This window comes from Helicoverpa zea, chromosome 2, assembly GCF_022581195.2.
Source record: "Helicoverpa zea isolate HzStark_Cry1AcR chromosome 2, ilHelZeax1.1, whole genome shotgun sequence".
NCBI lineage: Eukaryota > Metazoa > Arthropoda > Insecta > Lepidoptera > Noctuidae > Helicoverpa > Helicoverpa zea.
Genome location: NC_061453.1, coordinates 8,907,711 through 8,925,487, shown reverse-complemented (window position 1 = coordinate 8,925,487; position 17,777 = coordinate 8,907,711). Strand labels below are relative to the sequence as shown.

Genomic DNA, 17,777 nt, shown 5'->3' with positions numbered 1-17,777 from the left:
CCCATGGTTTTCGGATGATATGAAATACTTTTTTAAATCCACACATTATACTGAATCCAATGATACATGCGAGGTTTCTGTCGACTGGTTCTTTTTCTGGTTTTTTTTTGGCCATCTCCTTTATGTGGGTTTGGCTTTTTTGTAAAAAGTTTAAATAAAATAGGTAAATTCCTACAATTTTCGAATTGATTATGGGACCACCTAGGAGGAATACCCTCATCCACATCCTCCGAGTCTTTTCCCATCTACGTTGGGGTCGACTGCCAAGGATGTTCAATGACAGCCGGGACCCACAGTTTAACGTGCCATCCGAAACACAGTCAATATCCTTAGAAAGTACATACAAACTTAGAAAACTTGCATTGCTACTTGCCTGACCTGGAATCAAACCCGCGCATACTAAGAGGTTGGTTCTTTGCCCACTGGGCCACCACGAATCAAAGTTAACAACACAGTTTTACAAATTTATTATTTGTTATTGTGTGTGTTGTTATTTATATTTAAATTTATTATTTGTAAAACATAGGTAAAATAAAATGTAGACTTAAAATTAAGTATGTTCATTGTTCAGTCAATGGTGAGACAAACAAAGGTTTGGGCTACATAATACTAAAGTAAATTGTTTAAAAAAATATATAAAAACACTACCGAAATATAATAAAGTAACTGTGTATACCATAGTAATTGTTACTAAACAAACTGCTATTAATCAATTACGCAGAACTAGGAACTTCAATTTGTTTTCCTGTACTATAGGCTTGGGTAACTTGTACATAAATATTAATTTTAAGAAAGAGTATGTGCTTAATCACTAAATACTATTTCACAAATTGGTTACAAATTGTATTAATAAAGTTGTACAAGCAGCTATTAGCTATGGGTTATAGAGTAGTTTGTGAATACTGTTCTACTGCAAAATCAATTTATGTAACCAATTTACGACAACAAGTGAATCATTTTGTACAACATAACTTTTATGAATATATATTAAAAAGTAATTGCGTTTTACATGCAGTCGTATGGATTTTTTGGTACGAAAATGAAGGGAATTATTGTTTTGGTATTCTGCACCGTTTATTCCGTCCAAGCATGTGAGTTACATGTGTTTTAATACTTACTTATTTTTATTTAGCTATTTTGCTTAAAATTAATGTTTCATAAGTAGCTTGATAGTAATTGTTGTATATGTATATTATTTAAAAATAATTGAACCTCTGCGACCCGCAGGTATTTACATATTATTTTAATGACATTTTTCGAGAACAATTTCCATGCGGAATATTCGTTTCGGATACTATACACTACGAGTATTTTTGGTGGTTGAAAATCATGACTACGGCGTAGCGCTACGCGCGTAGTCGTTGCTCGGATGGCGTAGTGGGGAAATCAAAGCATTTTAAGTTAGCAAAATATATTTTATTGGGCGACCATATAATATAATAGGTTTTTTTCTATTGTCCTTATGTCCTTATATGCATAATAATAATAATACATTATTTATTTCAGACTAAGGCCCCATGCCAAAATATTAGTAATTTCTCATCCTATTGTTAGTAGAAAACAGTAATTACCTAATATATGTCAATTTTTGACATGGACGTCAGCACGCACATGTCTACTTGGCCAGTGTCTAATAAACGGCCCGTCAATTTTGTCAGTTTAGCATCTTTCCATCTATCAAGCATCAACCATGGTGCTGCTCAGCTCCCCACCAAACGATCTATGTAAAGATTAAACAGAGTAGTTAAATTATTCCCCCCTCCCTAACTCCATATTCCAGGCTATAAGGCTCAGATTTAGTATTCGCCCACTTAACATAATTTATCTGGTTCTTATAGATACCAATGTTTTAACACATTAATTAACTCAGCAGGCAAGTCTGTGTCATCCGACAACTTTTGCCACAAAATGACATAATTTACCAGGTCAAATGCTTTCGAAAGATCAAGAAAACAACCATACACCGGTGTCCTCCTGTCCGTATAGTACCGGATTGCGCTTTCAGTGGACAGGCGGGGTCTGAAACTAAACCGTATATAAATAATACACGGGGATACAGCGTGGCAATGGAGCTTAAAATATTTTGTTTCGCGTTTACGATGGGTCTCCGCGCGGGAAAAATCATCGCTCAGTTTCTGCAAACCGAATCGGTGCGCAGTGTCATGTGTGAACCGTCTAAATGTTAATAATTTTTGTCTATTTAGGGAACGAAATTATCAGCCCTATCAACATCGAAGGTCAAACTGGTCACCTCCCGGCTAAGTACCTGCCCCTGACTGCTGCCGACAAGCATGCCGTGCGTAAGGCAGCGTCCTTTGTCGGCTTCATCAAACATATGCCTCAAGTCAATCCTCTTCAATTAGCGAGTTTGGGACCATACCATATATCTATGCCAGAATATAATATCGAGTAAGTATCAATGGGTTGTACACTGTCGTCGATATATGTGACCATTTACGACGGCTTTAAGCAAAAATATTAAGACAACTACAAAACATCGGTTCGAACATCTTGATCGAACATCATACAATCGTTACATCTTGATTTTGTCTATTTCAGGGCTAACGTAGCGTTAGCAAATGTGGTCGTGACTGGAATCAAGAACCTTGCTTTGAATAATCTCGAAATGCGCATGACCAATTCCAGAGTAGACTTTAATGCCAGTCTGCCTGAAGTTGCTGCTAGTGGTAATTGACTTAATTTTAACATTTCTATAATTACAGTTTAATTCGGAATGAGGAAGAACTGTTCCGTGTATCCATTAATAAGAAATAAAAATCTTATTTTCATGCAAGATCCTGAAACTTAGTGATTTAAAATAAAAAATACATTGATGTTCTTTTACTTTTAGGTAGTTTCCAATTGAGCGGAGTTTATGCAGGCCAACCTTTGAACATTGTTGGCCAAGTGAGGTAAAATACTTAATTAATGTCTCCTACATTTTTTAGTTAACTCTTAGGTCCCTAATGTGTTGTTTCTGTGTACAGCGTAATTCTCAAAGATTTGGTAGCTGCGATAGCTGAAGGAAATAAACTAGCAATGTCTCTTGGGCAAAAAGTGTACCAAATTGAGAGCGCCGATGTCAAAATATTCGTAGGAAGTGCCCAGGTAATTTATGAGCTTCACAATTATATGTTTAGTGTATACGCGAGATATAGAAAACAATGTTAATTATTTCTATCTATGCTTGTGAGAGCACCCCACACGAAAAGATGCACTCGATAGCATCAGCTCTAGATTACCTATTCACAGACTTTGTTGCTGATAAATGCTCAATTCTTTATTAGCATTCCATTTTCATAAAATAAAATATATTTTTTTCCATATTTCCGTAATAATTAAACGATTCACCTAATACTTACATTACTTACTACAGGTATCAATGAACATGAATCAGTATTCGGATGAATTCCGAGCATTCGCTACTCACTTCCTGAAGAACACATCGATTTACCCGAACACGGTGAACAACATCGTTCGCAACGTGTTAGCTGCCATTAGCGTGGAGCTCTCCAGGTTCAACGCTGATGATCTCCTCAACTATCTCGTTGCAGACGGAAAGCCACCACAGCTCTTCAAAAACCAATAACTGCATTATCACTAAATATATGTATAACTAAATAAATAATGCTGGATTAAATTCATTAAATAAAGACATGTTTTATTTCCTGTCGTTTCCTACTCCACCCATTCTTACACACTTTCCAGGACTTGAGTCTTACAGGACAATGAAATAGCTGAAGAGCCAACATTATAGAGCCAGATATACGCGAGACATGATTAGGTTTCTTTTTTTATATAATTAGCGGCATACAAGCAGTTGAAGCAGTTAATAAACAGTTTTGAATCTTATAGTGAAATGATATATACCAATGTACTTCACCAAAAGTTGGTTCTGTAGTCTCGCTCTTACAATCATGACCTTAACCACGAATAGGATTTTGCTTTTGAAACCACTTGTTCATTAATATTTCACATAGATCTTTTGATAAATCAACCATTTTAGGAATTCAAAGCCTAGATTGGTTGGTTGTCTTATAAATGGTATTTTAGTTCTGTTTTAAACAAGGTTTCAGTTAATTTTTGTTATTTAAGCTTTATTTACTATCGGTAGACACCCATATTAACTACTACCGACAATTTATTTTTTGTGGATATGCTGACACTTCCTAAGCTAAGTACCTATACCTATTTGTGCAATGTATGGCTATGCAAGGTGGCCATCATACGTGGCCCGATGGAAAACAATAGATTTTTTATTGGATTTATTTATGAACCTCTCCACTTTAAAGGAATTAAGTTCTTAGAATTTTCTATTAAAATCTGTCTGGGAATCGGAGAGTAGAGCTACTCCTGCTAATCATGACAAAGATAAACCATAATAAAACCATCTGTAAAGAAAAAAATATACTTACATAAAAAATAATCCCATGAAATCAGATATGAATATTAAAAGAAATCAAATATTACTTAGGGTTCCCGCACACTGCAGACTAAACAGTCGGCTGGCAGATGATCCGATGGTCAGTTTTTTTTATCTTGATTCCAATCAAGGTTTTCAGTGGGTCTGATGCGGGTAGTACGGGCATTAGCCGATACCTGATCTTGGTCTGTGTCAGTTCGAGTGACTGATGTCAATACTGATTTATGAGCCCAAATAAACTTTTGGCCGCCCAAAATTTTGCTATGTGTTGGAGCACTTGCCCGATGGTGGGCAATTTTTTTTAAAGAAAATCTTGATTCGTTTCAAGTTTTTCAGTCGGTCTGATACCTTCTAAATACCTTAGTTTTGTAATGTGCGTACTTAGTGTACTACTATTCTTACTATACTACACTATCTTCATACTTATTTAGGAGGCCAAACAAACTATCGGCCGACTATACAAAAGTTTTTAGTATGCAAACTTTAAGTATATACGATAATGTGACCCGAAAACTCCAACGTTTCATTTACAAAGAACCATTTTCTGAAAACAGAAATTGATTTTCAAAATGACGGAAATGAAAACATACAAAATTGAATTTTCGCAAAAAAATAATATTCGTTTGTATTTTGTTTTTCATAAATAACGGACAACCAACACCTTGATAAGGATAACTGAAATCAACATTTTATCGATGCTATTAGGAGAGTTCAAACCCTTTACAGCGCAGCTCACTAGCTTGCTCCAGGATCACAATGACCATTTCATTTTCTATGTATGGCTATCAAGGATTCGTTTGCAAAATAGGTAGGTAGGTACTGGATTTTAAAGGAAAGTTTTAGGGGGTGAATTGTGCCTTAGGCAGGACACGCCACAACAGTGGCTGGAACTGCTGGAAGTTATGTCTTTGAAGAGCCTTCTCCTGCCGTCTGATGCAGTTTAGGGGTACAAGCATTAGATCGGACGGGGTACTGGGCATTGATGTGAGTTATACCCTACTTACGATCAATATCGTGACTGGATTTGGCTCACACCAAGCTCCATAGAGTGAAAGGCCTGGTCTATGAGTCACCTCCTCCCGGGAATACCTAATATTTGCAAAGAAACTGACTAAGTATAAATGTGTCATATGTACTTACTTAAACAGTTAAGGACTCTTAGAAAAATCAGTCTTTTTACATTTTCTCGCACACTTAGAGAGGCCTGCATATTCTGCGTTCATGTAGGTAAGTATTTTAAATAAAAAATGTGAACTTCTACGATTTTACGTAACTCACAAATAGGCATTCTCCTACGAAGAAGTATATCCAATGTGATTTTTCGTATCATATAATTTACTAGTGTACCAATTTCTGACAACAATAAACCTTTTCAAACTCGGATGAAAATAACATGTTTATATACAGTATTGTTCACAGTTGTTTTAAATCTTTGGTGCCAAAATGAGGGTTCTGCTTTTCGTGACATGCTGTGTATATTTCGTCCAGTCCCGGGTGTACAATAGTAAGGGTTATGTATTTTATCAACATAAGAAATGCTTTACATATGATCTTAATCTTATGGACTTTTTATTAATAGTTGATGAAGACTTCGGTTCGTTGCACATTCGCGTAAATACAGCAGAATTACCTGCGTTTCTACACCCGAAAGGTTGGGTAGACCGGCGCGCCACACGTCGAGCGATAACCTTATTGCATTCACTTCAAAAACTCTCCGAGCTCCAACCATACAGAATTCCTCACTTTGGAACCTACAATATTAATGTACCTGACCTTCATATTACGTGAGTTAGACCGAAATTATAAGTTGCATCTGTACATACTTAACGCAGTAGAAAACTATGCTATGTACCTCGAAATACCTATGTGTTTAAAGATTTAAATATTTATTTGTTTTCGATTTGATAAACAGTTATTCAATGATTGAATCAATTTCCTACCCTCCACGAACTGAACTGAATTTCCATACCTAGTATTTCTTCAAACTCCTATTGACCAGATTATTTTCAGCGGAAACATCACTTTGGACGACGTTATAGTGACGGGGATATCTGATGTAGTTCTACAAACATTTGATGTGCAGGTGCAACCGCCTAGAATCGATTTCAATTTTACTGTTCCCAAGATTACTGTGGAAGGTAAACTTTATGAATTTTAATAGATACCTAAGTAATTTAGTTTAAAAGCTGCAGACACGAACTCGATACATATAAACTTCGTTTTAGATATTATAAAGGAATCTGCTATTATTTGACATGCAGTTATTGGACAACTACAATTTGCTTGAGCAACATAATATCGTTTGCAATAGTTTAGTAAATATATACGTATAATTAAAACTTTTTTTCGGTTTCAGCTGATTTCCACCTGCATTGTCCTTCCTTGTTTTATTACGACTACACAAACGTACGTGAAGTTGGTCATTTTAAGTACGTAAATGTTGTTAAGTATTATTTGATGGTATACTTTAGCTGAATTCCTAAGCAGATATCACCACAAAAGTGTTATTTTTGTTTGAACAGGTTAACATTAACTGGGTTGTCAATGTCGGCAGTGCTGGGTCCCGTGACTATGCGACACTATAAGGGTTCAGTATTCGCATTCGAAAATGCTCTGATTATAATCCATATAGATGGCGCACGCGTAAGTCAAATCGAAACTCACTTCTTCTTTTGCCCTGAATTCAACATTAGGAAGTTCTTCGTCATAATGGTCGTATGTGTGTATAAACTTATTCACACGCAATCTTTGAAATAATTTTCTTGATAAGCTTTTTTTTATCCTGATGGAGAGAGCGTATCTATTAGGCATATTGTCCCCTCGGGGCGCGGGTGGAAGTTAGTTCGTTATAAATCTCTAACTTCGAATCTGACTACGCCAGCTGTATCCTGTAGGCATGCTTAGCTTATATAATATGGAAACTCCAATGCGCTCACCCTGAAATCTGAATACTTGTCATAGATATCGTAATATAGCAAATTACCTTTCGTTTTCAGCTCCAGATTCAAATGGAACATTCTTCCCAAACGTTTATACGAATATTGCATGATTTTGTAAATAACATAGAAGATATAATGTTTGATAATGATGTGCTGGATATGGCACTCGAGACAATTAACTACGAACTGGAGAAAATCCCTTCTTCAGATATATTAAGATATTTGATAGGCACGTCTAATACAAGTATCAAACGATTGTCATCGGAAGCAAGAGCCCGTCGAAAATATCGCAAAAAGATTCAAAATTAATATTAATACGAGTGTGGTTTTATTTCTTCTTTCTGTGGTACATATAATAATTTATTTGTTAGTAGGTATCTACATATATTGCACATGTATTGCACACTCTGTCGCGTCCGTTAGAACACTTCCCGAATAATACTCCCTCGAAAAGCTTTGATATCCGTATAACTAATGTTAATTTAAATAAATTTTCTGTATTAACAATTTAGGAGTGTTGCCACTTAGTAAGGTAATGTTATAGCTTATCGTGTTGTTCCTATTTTTGTTCTGAAATAGTCAATTTGATACGCAGTTGAGCTATTAGTGTGAACAAGTGGACCTCGGTAACACTTATTTTTTCATTAAAATCTAACAAATAAGTAGTGGTGTGTAAGTAAAGCATGATTCGTAATCCGTGATGTTCCTATGATGAGCAATGCTTCCTATGAGAAACATTTATTGTACAAATCTTGTTGTTAGTTATTTAGGACGCTGTTTTGTTATTTAGAAAATCAATTGTAAAAAAAGTGAGTAGGTAATCCTGGAGAAATTATCAGTTTACATGAAACCAAACCCGGTTTATATGAATTTAAAAACGAATTAGATAACTATCAATCATGACATTTGTTTGTAGAACTAACTTTTCGATAAAATTATTATATCATTTTATCAACATTTTTACTGCAGTGGCTTTACCGGTTTTTTTATTACGTAGGTACGCTTGGAATTCCGATTGGAAAATCCGCTAGTGCGAAAATGTTGTAACTTTGAAATTCAGTAGGAATTCCTATTGTCTTTTGGTTTACGTATGAGTAACAGAACTAAAAGAATGAAAAAAACAGGAAATAATAGGTAACTTTTTCATTAAAAAAAAATATATATTTATTATATTTAAGCTTAAAGACCTAAATAATCGTCAACATAATTTATTTTGGAAAATCAATAGATGTTAACGAGTAGTTACCTACAGTAATCTTTTGCCGCTATGCTCAGCAGCTGCGAGGACGTCATTGTGGCTAGATAATCATTCACGACTTGTTTCAACAAATCTTTGGCCGCGGTGACTATCTCCTGTCGGTGGTTCTCCACAATCTTCATCGCGCTGCTGTTCAATACTTTGTTGATCGGCCACGAGCTGTCTGCTAAATCAACCTAAGAAACAAAGAAAAATTAACCATTTAGTAAGATCGTGTCAATAAATTAATTAATCATTCAAATCATTCAATATTTCCTCTAAATAAACTGAAAGATGTTAATGATTTCTGACAGTTGTTAAACCTATTTATGTGAACTTCAAAAATTTTACAGTCGGGTAAAAAAACAGGACGACTCTGCGAAGATATATATACCTGGATGCTTCCAACACTAAAATTCAGGTTAACATCGTCCACCTGCATTACTGTATCATTCGTGACTAACTTCGATCCCACAGTCACTTTAACGTTTTGAAATGTCGCACTGAAACATTACGAAATACGTAAGTAATAGGTAGGGATTCTTCTCGTAGCGTCGGAGTCGCTATAATATTTCATAGAACTTCGACTCTAGTTACCTACACAGTGGATAGGTCAACTTACTTCATCAGTCCTGCCCCTTTCAAAGAATACATCAGATACGCTCGCCCTTTTAAATTATATTGTTCTGTAAACAAGAATATAATTAAATTCAATAAAGCTTTTTAGTCCCACGTGCAGCGATTAGACAAGCATAAAGCCAATATTCGAAGGTATTATAAAAGACCTATGATTAGGAATGTTTATGCCTAAAACGGTAAATTTAATTAATTCAGCAAACAATGATTGAGGTGGGTTACATACACGAAAACAAGGTAGCTACCTACATACATAATTACCTGCAGTTAACGATAATAGTGGAAAATGGAGAGTTGTGGATGCTTCCAAGTCACTAGTGGAAACTGAAAGTTCTTCAACTGTGAATCTATTCACACCTCGAAGTAGCATTTCCCCTGTGGTGTATGAGATTCTGAGGAAAGAAACGGACACTGTGAATTTTTCTAAAGCAGTTTTATTGAGTTAATTAATATCCAGAAGACCCTAAAAACTAGTAACAATTAGGTGACTTTTTTTGCGAAGGCTGCATTCGCCCCTGATGGGATCGACTGCTCCCACAAAGTCACCGGATTTTCAAGGCACGGGAGTAATACTATCACCAATTGCCATTAAAATCGGTTCAGGCGTATTACCTTCATAAATGTGCATCCGAACTGGTTATATAAAGTAGTATATAGTTACTAACAAAATAACTTACCTTATCCCGAATCCTTCATACACGCCGTCCACTGATTTTAATCTTATATTCTCTAATGAAGGAACTGAAGATGTAATATTCTCGTCCCCATTTTGCCATTTTGATAATAAATCGAGCACTTGAGCTTCCAGACAATTCTTGGCTATAATATAAGTGGAAAAAGTGGTTTAGATAAGTATATTTGAAAATCTATCCTGTAGGTACTGTAGAGATGTAGTACTGAAGTAGATTAGAAGTAGGTTTTATTAATTGTAATTGATACTGGCCGGACAATGATATAAATAGAAATAGAATAGTTTTTATATATTGAAGTATGTCACTTCACCCCCGAGTCAGAAAATAAACCAAAGTTAAAGTTCCTTTTAATGTTTTAATTGAATATCCTGAAGATCCCCGGTTCCTAGCGCGCCACGCGCTACAATTTGGTGGAGGCGCCGACGCCAAAGCCCCAAGTATTTTTCAGGTCACGCGGAAAAGTCGCGTGGTGACAGGCCCGCCGTAAGCGGGCGTGCAGCGCGTGCACAGCACGCGGGCGGCACGTCCTAGGGGGCGGCAAATCTAGCGAGTTATCACGTAATATTTAAAAAATACAATATCTTTTTACTTATGATTTGATTTCAATATTTCCGAACACAGCAATTGCGCTAAGAATATTACTTACACTGCCGGTTTCAGTTAGGTACATCTGTTGTAAGGACATTTTCAAAATTAAAGATTCTTAACCAGTGGCGTAGCGTGCGGCAAATGCTATTTCGGGGGCGGCAAAATTAAACCAATAAAATTTCAGAAAAAGCCGCCCTAGCTTTGGTCGTCTCCTATCAATTTTGACTGTTTCACCCTTTGCATCCCCAAAAAAATTCGCGCTCGCTGCGCTCGCGGCTCCATGTCAGATATCGCATTTTATCTTTGTTTAATTATTGAGGCATTCAATTCCGAAAAAACAATTTTCGCGCACGTCCGTTATGGTTTTTTTATGATATGTTTACTTCAAGAAAACTCTAAGGAAAAAATCGCGCTCGCTTCGCTCGCGGCTTTTGCACTTCACTTCTGTGCATATCTTACTTTTTGACTTTGCTTTGTTAATTTACAGTGGTTTTTATTAGTTTTGTGTCCTTAGACTAAAAAATTTTCGCGCTCGCTCCGCTCGCGCTTCCCTACATATGACATGTGTCTTATAAGTTGACTTTTCAACGGGAAACCCACCAAATAACATATTTTACTGACTTTAAACATTGTTATAAATATTTAAGTGCGTTAATCACAATATTTCAATACATAGGGGCCACTTGGGTAATGATTGCACTGCATTGATGCCCTAAGCAATTGCTTAGTTTGCTTATGGGCTAACCCAGGACTGCTTAGGTTACTCTGAACATTTCAAGTAAATAAAAAGTTATGTGTAATGTATGTTATGTATTGCAATAGTTATTTATCCAAAAGTAGGTGGGTTTTCTGCAATCAGAGCGGTGCATGTACATATTTTTTTCTGTTGGACTGTAAGATGGATATGAATGGGCGGAGGGGGGTCCGGACCCCCTGGATCCGGCATATTTTTTGACAAAACGTATGTAGTCGTAGGGCGGCATAATCAGTTTTGCACGCGGGCGAACAAACAGCTAGCGGCGGGCCTGCGTGGTGACACGACGTCGAAGACGGGAAGGAAGAAGAGCCTGGTAGAATAATCCTGGGCATAAGCTCTGGTAGAATATCGCAACAAGGATAATAAAAGGAGCTAAGTGGAATTTTATTTATTTAATGTAGAAAAATGTCCGAAGAGATAAAATTTTTCTCCGGAGTCGATGACGTATCCATCGACGACTTTCTTTTCGAATTTCGCATCATTGCTGCGATAAATAAATGGAAAGAAAACGATTTTGCACTACTACTAGGTGCATATTTGCAAGGTCCCGCTCTTGCATTTTACAAATATAATTACTTCGATGGGATCGAATATAAGGCCATATGCGACAAATTAAGGGCAGAATTCCCTTGTAATGTAAATTATGTAGAAAAATTCTACAACGCTCGACAGCAGCAAAAAGAAGAGCCGTTGTCATTTTATTATCGTCTGTGTGGCTTACAGACGAAAGCAAAGAGTTACAGACGATGGTAATTTTGTGAAAACTTATTTAAAAGGTCTTATTTTTAAGTATAAGACCATGTTAAGCTCACAGCTCTTTGCATCAAAATATGAGCTGCGTGATACACTTTTTCAAATGAGAGATTTATTTGGAAAAGTACAGAGAAATGTCATGAATTTGCCAATCATTCCGCAGAGGAGTGATGATAAGAAATACCCTGAGAAATATGAAAATTCTCCATGTACACCTTTTAATGCACAAAATATTTTTAGCGTAAAGAAAGAAGCAACGCCGAGCAAAGACATGGAGATGCAGCAAAATGAGAAGGAGCTGCACGTGGAGCAGCATACGGAGCAGCCTGTGGAACTGCTGGCGATTGGATCGGAAGTAGAGTATAAGTCTGGTGAGACCGGTCCATTTATTAATGTTCTGATTGCTCAACAGGAGTTTAGGGCGTTAGTGGACACAGGAGCTTCGATTTCTTGTGTATCTGAGGAGTTCGCAACAAAACTCAACATTCAAAGCATCAAAGAGAGCACGAAGCATTCTGCTACTACAGTTTCTGGTGCTGATTTAACCATTTTAGGAGAAGCATCATTGAATTTATTAATAGATTCTTGTTTTTTCAAGCAGAAGTTTTTGGTTATAAAGAATATTCAACAAAATTATTATCTGATTTGGTTTTGAAAAAAAAAAATATTTGGATGGTGAATTGAGGTTGAGATCAACTTCGCAATAAGGGGCATAGCCTCGCGAAGAGTGTTTGCTTGACACAATGGTTTCTGCCGAAGATTTATGATCCCTATATTTGATTTATTTATTATTTAATATTCCAAAATTGTAAAAAATAATTATTGGGTAAGATGTTTAATTACACGATAGGTGAGAAACTTTGATAACGGTGACTTGTCCCTTTATCTGACACGTTAGCGTCCGGCGAAGTTATAAGTTGTCAATACAGAGTTTTTCTTCGCTTGAAAAGTAATCCCTTCAGGTCGGGTGTTCATTTTGAATATCCTTTGCTATTAGAGGCACGTTTCGGGGCTTTTTGCGTGGTTTTGCCAAGAAAAAGTTCACGATAACCTGTGTTCTCGAAGTGTAATTTGGCACAGATTAAATAACTCACAAACAGGTTATTGTAAACTATCCCGTTGTGAGGGACGTGTTTTTAATTTCCACGCATAGGTCAGTTTTCGGTTAGATTTAGGCAGGTAACATTTATATGATTGTCCGCCTAAAGCTGCGCTTTTGAGATAAAGTTTCAACTTTATCCTAAGGGCGTAGCTGATGTAGAGATGTAGTACTGAAGTAGATTAGAAGTAGGTTTTATTAATTGTAATTGATACTGGCCGGACAATGATATAAATAGAAATATAATAGTTTTTATATATTGAAGTATGTCACTTCACCCCCGAGTCAGAAAATAAACCAAAGTTAAAGTTCCTTTTAATGTTTTAATTGAATATCCTGAAGATCCCCGGTTCCTAGCGCGCCACGCGCTACAGTACCTAATTAATTAAACATTATTCATTTTATGACAAAAAAGTTAAATAGGCGTTCGTCACGTGTTTAAGAAAATGTTGTACGGAGAATTTCCCTTAAACACGTCTCGAACGTCTATTTAACTTTTTTGTAATAAAACCATAAACATGTGGCTACTCACGATTCACTTCGGCTCCTATTGATCCTAATACCACAATCGTTAAAAATATTAGAATACTATCAAAACTTTTCATAATGACGACCAGAATTAACTACGACTACGATCGGCAAAAAAGAACAACAATTATAGACTGGTTAACTATTTGTTGTTCCTTTAATATGATATGACTGACCTTGCTCATCTTAAAGGTATTGCTGATAAGGTACGAGAAGGCACCTAAATAAATATGTAATAGGATTGTATGAAGAAAACCTCTTTACTGTTTGAAGATCCCTACGACTCGTCGGTCAAGGTACAAGATAAGCCTACTCTGCTGAATGTAGGTAGGTACAGTACGTCTCAAGTTCAAGTTCTCAGGAACCTTTTTTAATTATTCATTTAGATGATCAAATAATGTCAAGAACGAAACGAGCGTGATTAAAAGTAAGTCAAGGGGAATAATAGGTAAGGATTGTTTGGTTGATGTAGGTACCTAAGTATTTAAGATGATAGGTATTCTTTGCTCAAGTAATGTTTTATCAGCTTGATTAGATGAGTATAAACTTTGTTGATAGAGTTAATTAAGTTTATGTTATTTACCAGTAAAATATAAAGTATGCATCAATAAAGGAGAATGATCGTTTTGGGCTACCTCTCCTTTAGCATTAAGTGACACATCAATAGAAAGTTAATTTTATATAGAGTATTTTCTTGTATTGGTGTCCTAGTGGTAAAGGACCAACCTCTCGAGTCTTGCCAGGTCAGGCAAGTACCAATGCAAATTTTCTAAGTTTGTATGTACTTTCTAAGTATATCTTAGATAGACACCATTGACTGTGTTTCGGATGGCACGTTAAACTGGTCCCGGCTGTCATTGAACATCTTTGGCAGTCGTTACGGGTAGTCAGAAGCCAGTAAGTCTGACGCCAGTCTAACCGAGGCGTATCGGTTGCCCGGGTAACTGGGTTGAGGAGGTCAGATAGGCAGTCGCTTCTTGTAAAGCACTGGTACTCAGCTGAATCCAGTTAGACTGGAAGCCGACCCCAACATAGTTGGGAAAAAGGCTCGGAGGATGATGATGATTTTCTTGTATTGGTGCTGCTATCATTTGTTAGTATTAAGGGAGTTAGAACGTGTTTAATTAAATAATAACTACGTCTCAAATCTGCTCTCAGATATAATGTATTGACAATCAGTGGAACTAGTAAATGGGTCATAGAAGACTGTATAAATGCTTGTCTGTTGGAAAGCTTCATCAAGTACAGAGCTGAAAAAAGTAATATTGATTACATTGGAACAAGTAAAGCAAAATTACTCTTATATACTCCTCTTATAAACTCGTCTTATATATTCCTCTTTTGTACTCCCCTTATGTACTCCTCTCATTATCTCTCTTGTGTACTCCTCTTGTGTACTTCTCTTATGAACTCTCTTATATACTCCTCTTATATACTTCTATTATGTACTCCTCTTATTTACTCCTCTTATTAACTTCTCTTATATACTTCTTTTATGAATTCTTATGTACTCCTCTTATGTACACTCTTAAATACTCCTCTTAGATACTTCTCTTATACATATACTCCTTTTATGAACTCTTATGTACTTTCCTTATGTACTCCTCTTACGTATGCATTTTAAGACATTCGTTAAAAGAAAATTATGCTAAATAAAATTCGGAGCATTTCAATTCTACGAGATAGAAGTAACCATGCAATTTTATGTCGTTTGCACGCATTTTGCACGTCTCTATTAACAATAGCCATCACGTCAATGTCAACCTTTTTTAATCATCATACCTGCACAACTGTCATCTGTCACTCGGTACAATAGCATCGAAAAATGTGTGCTATCCAGGGACCGGTGCGGTGACCTAATCCTAAAATAGAAATAATAAACTGACTCTGTCAAGCTCTTTCTACATCTGCGGGACGTGTAGGCTACTTTAATATATCGTGTGGTTATGCCAACTGCCTCAACATGGGTGGCAAAAGTAGATTTCAAGAGGTTTACCGCGATATAATGAGGATGTTTACGTGGTCTTTTATGAAAGGTCTGATTGTAAATCCTGCACAGCTACCATTTGCCGCTCTGCTCCTGATTGTTGCTGAACTAATCATTAATGTACTGGTTGTGGAACGTGTGCCTTATACTGAAATCGACTGGAAAGCGTACATGCAAGAATGTGAAGGATTCCTGAATGGAACGCTCGACTACAGTCAACTCCGCGGAGACACCGGACCTCTCGTGTACCCAGCAGGATTCGTATACATTTATTCTTTGTTCTATTTCCTGACAGGCCAAGGTGAAAATATTAGATTAGCTCAATATATATTTATTGGCATCTATTTGCTACAACTGTGCCTAGTTCTTAGAATTTATATTAAAACTAAGAAAGTTCCACCTTATGTCCTGGTCATCACAATATTGACATCTTACAGGATACATTCAATTTATGTATTAAGATTATTTAATGACCCAATTGCTGTGCTTTTCCTTTATGCTGCTTTAAATTTTTTCATAGATTCCAAATGGCACTTGGGTAGCATATTTTATAGTTTAGGAGTATCAGTGAAAATGAACATACTTTTATATGCCCCAGCCTTATTTTTCTTTTACCTGACAAATCTAGGTTTTAAAGGGACTTTAGTACAATTGTTTATTTGTGGTGCAATCCAAGTAGTGCTAGGTTTGCCATTCTTACTGAGCAGTCCTGTTGCATACTTGAAGGGTAGCTTTGACATTGGTCGGGTTTTCAATCATACATGGACTGTTAACTATAGGTTTTTGGATGTAGATGTATTTGAAAATAAGTGTTTTCATTTATCATTACTAGCAATACATGTTCTCTTGTTGTTTGTATTCATACCAATGTGTGTAAAATATTTCCAAAGTTACTGTCGTCTGAAGTATGTCCAAAAGCAGGTGCAACCGCAAATTGATGCAAAAAATTTAGAAAATAAGAGGAAAAGTAAATTGAATAAGGAAATTAAGAAGAAGATAAATAAAAAGAGTGAAGAACAAGAAAATTTGACCAAAGAACAAGAGGATTTCCTCAATTCATTTGAAGTGATGCTCCAAAAATCTCAGAAGGGTGGAAAGAAGGCAGTTAAGAAACCTGTTGAACAAGAACACAATCCACACTACAATATTAATTTTGATATTTTGTCTCAACTATTCATTCTACCAATGTTTATTGTAAACTTCATTGGTGTCATGTGTGCAAGGAGCCTTCACTATCAATTTTATTCCTGGTACTTCCACAGCCTACCTTATCTACTATGGTCCAACAATTACTCGGTTATTGTCAGATTCCTGTTGCTAGCTCTTATTGAAATGTGTTGGAATACCTATCCTAGCACATATCTCACAAGTATGTTATTGCATGTATGTCATGTTACTGTACTGTATGGTGTTTATAAGAAAATATCGGCAGAATTAAACATGGTATCAAAATTAGAGTAAGCTCATCTCCCAAGTTTACGAGTGCAAAAAGATAAAGTTGTGAATTACATAATTATATTATGTGCGATTTGTATGTCCAATCTATTTGTAGTCACTATGCAATAAACAACAAGTCATTTTTAGTCTTTGTATAACACAAATGTAATTAATTTTATACATTGAAAGCATTTTTTAGTCAGTGAACTTGCTCAAGCACTCCTAATTTGTGTAGAATTGAAATGGCAAGTGTGTACTTAGTTAAGATACATCTTCATACGCCTTGCGTAAACTAGTGTGTTCAGTTTGTACAATTAAGATTTTATTACTGTAAATGTTTGAATACCTATTTTTGAATAAAAATAAGAACTGAAAGCTGGCTTTGATTTAATAATCTTTTTTACTTATTTATGAACATGTAACCAGTATACACACATCTATAAAATAAGTGAGATAGTAGAGAACTCTCGAGTGCCTAGTGCGAGTTTTGCAAGTTAACTTTTTCAATGCGAAACTTATCATTCCATTGAATCACGTAGCACTTATCTTAGAATTGTTTATTTAATAAAGACTGTCATCGGTACTTGGTCGTATTACACTCGAGCTCACTTTTGCGAGTATTAACATTATTAACCCGGCAAAACGAATGAAGATGTAATGTGAAGTAGCATACGACTCTTTTTCAATAGACTTATAATGAC

General features: G+C 36.0%; 3 protein-coding genes and 1 pseudogene across 3 annotated transcripts; 3 read left to right on the top strand and 1 right to left on the bottom strand.

The window, feature by feature from the left end:
- Positions 1-1,009: 1,009 nt before the first annotated feature.
- LOC124642058 lies at positions 1,010-3,653 on the top strand. Its single transcript, XM_047180361.1, has 6 exons — positions 1,010-1,091; positions 2,205-2,409; positions 2,560-2,687; positions 2,852-2,912; positions 2,988-3,108; positions 3,377-3,653. Exons 1-6 carry the CDS (start codon positions 1,010-1,012, stop codon positions 3,587-3,589), a joined length of 810 nt encoding a protein of 269 aa, XP_047036317.1. The 3' UTR covers positions 3,590-3,653.
- A 2,213-nt stretch (positions 3,654-5,866) lies between these two features.
- On the top strand, positions 5,867-7,671 carry LOC124636316. Its single transcript, XM_047172359.1, has 6 exons — positions 5,867-5,927; positions 6,003-6,207; positions 6,434-6,561; positions 6,780-6,852; positions 6,946-7,066; positions 7,420-7,671. The coding sequence occupies exons 1-6, from the start codon at positions 5,867-5,869 to the stop codon at positions 7,669-7,671; spliced, it is 840 nt and encodes a 279-aa protein (XP_047028315.1).
- An 899-nt stretch (positions 7,672-8,570) lies between these two features.
- LOC124644849 lies at positions 8,571-13,772 on the bottom strand (annotated as a pseudogene).
- A 1,674-nt stretch (positions 13,773-15,446) lies between these two features.
- On the top strand, positions 15,447-17,451 carry LOC124642829 (lethal(2)neighbour of tid protein 2). The gene has a single exon (XM_047181556.1). The coding sequence runs from the start codon at positions 15,616-15,618 to the stop codon at positions 17,098-17,100; it is 1,485 nt and encodes a 494-aa protein (XP_047037512.1). The 5' UTR covers positions 15,447-15,615; the 3' UTR covers positions 17,101-17,451.
- Positions 17,452-17,777: the final 326 nt, after the last annotated feature.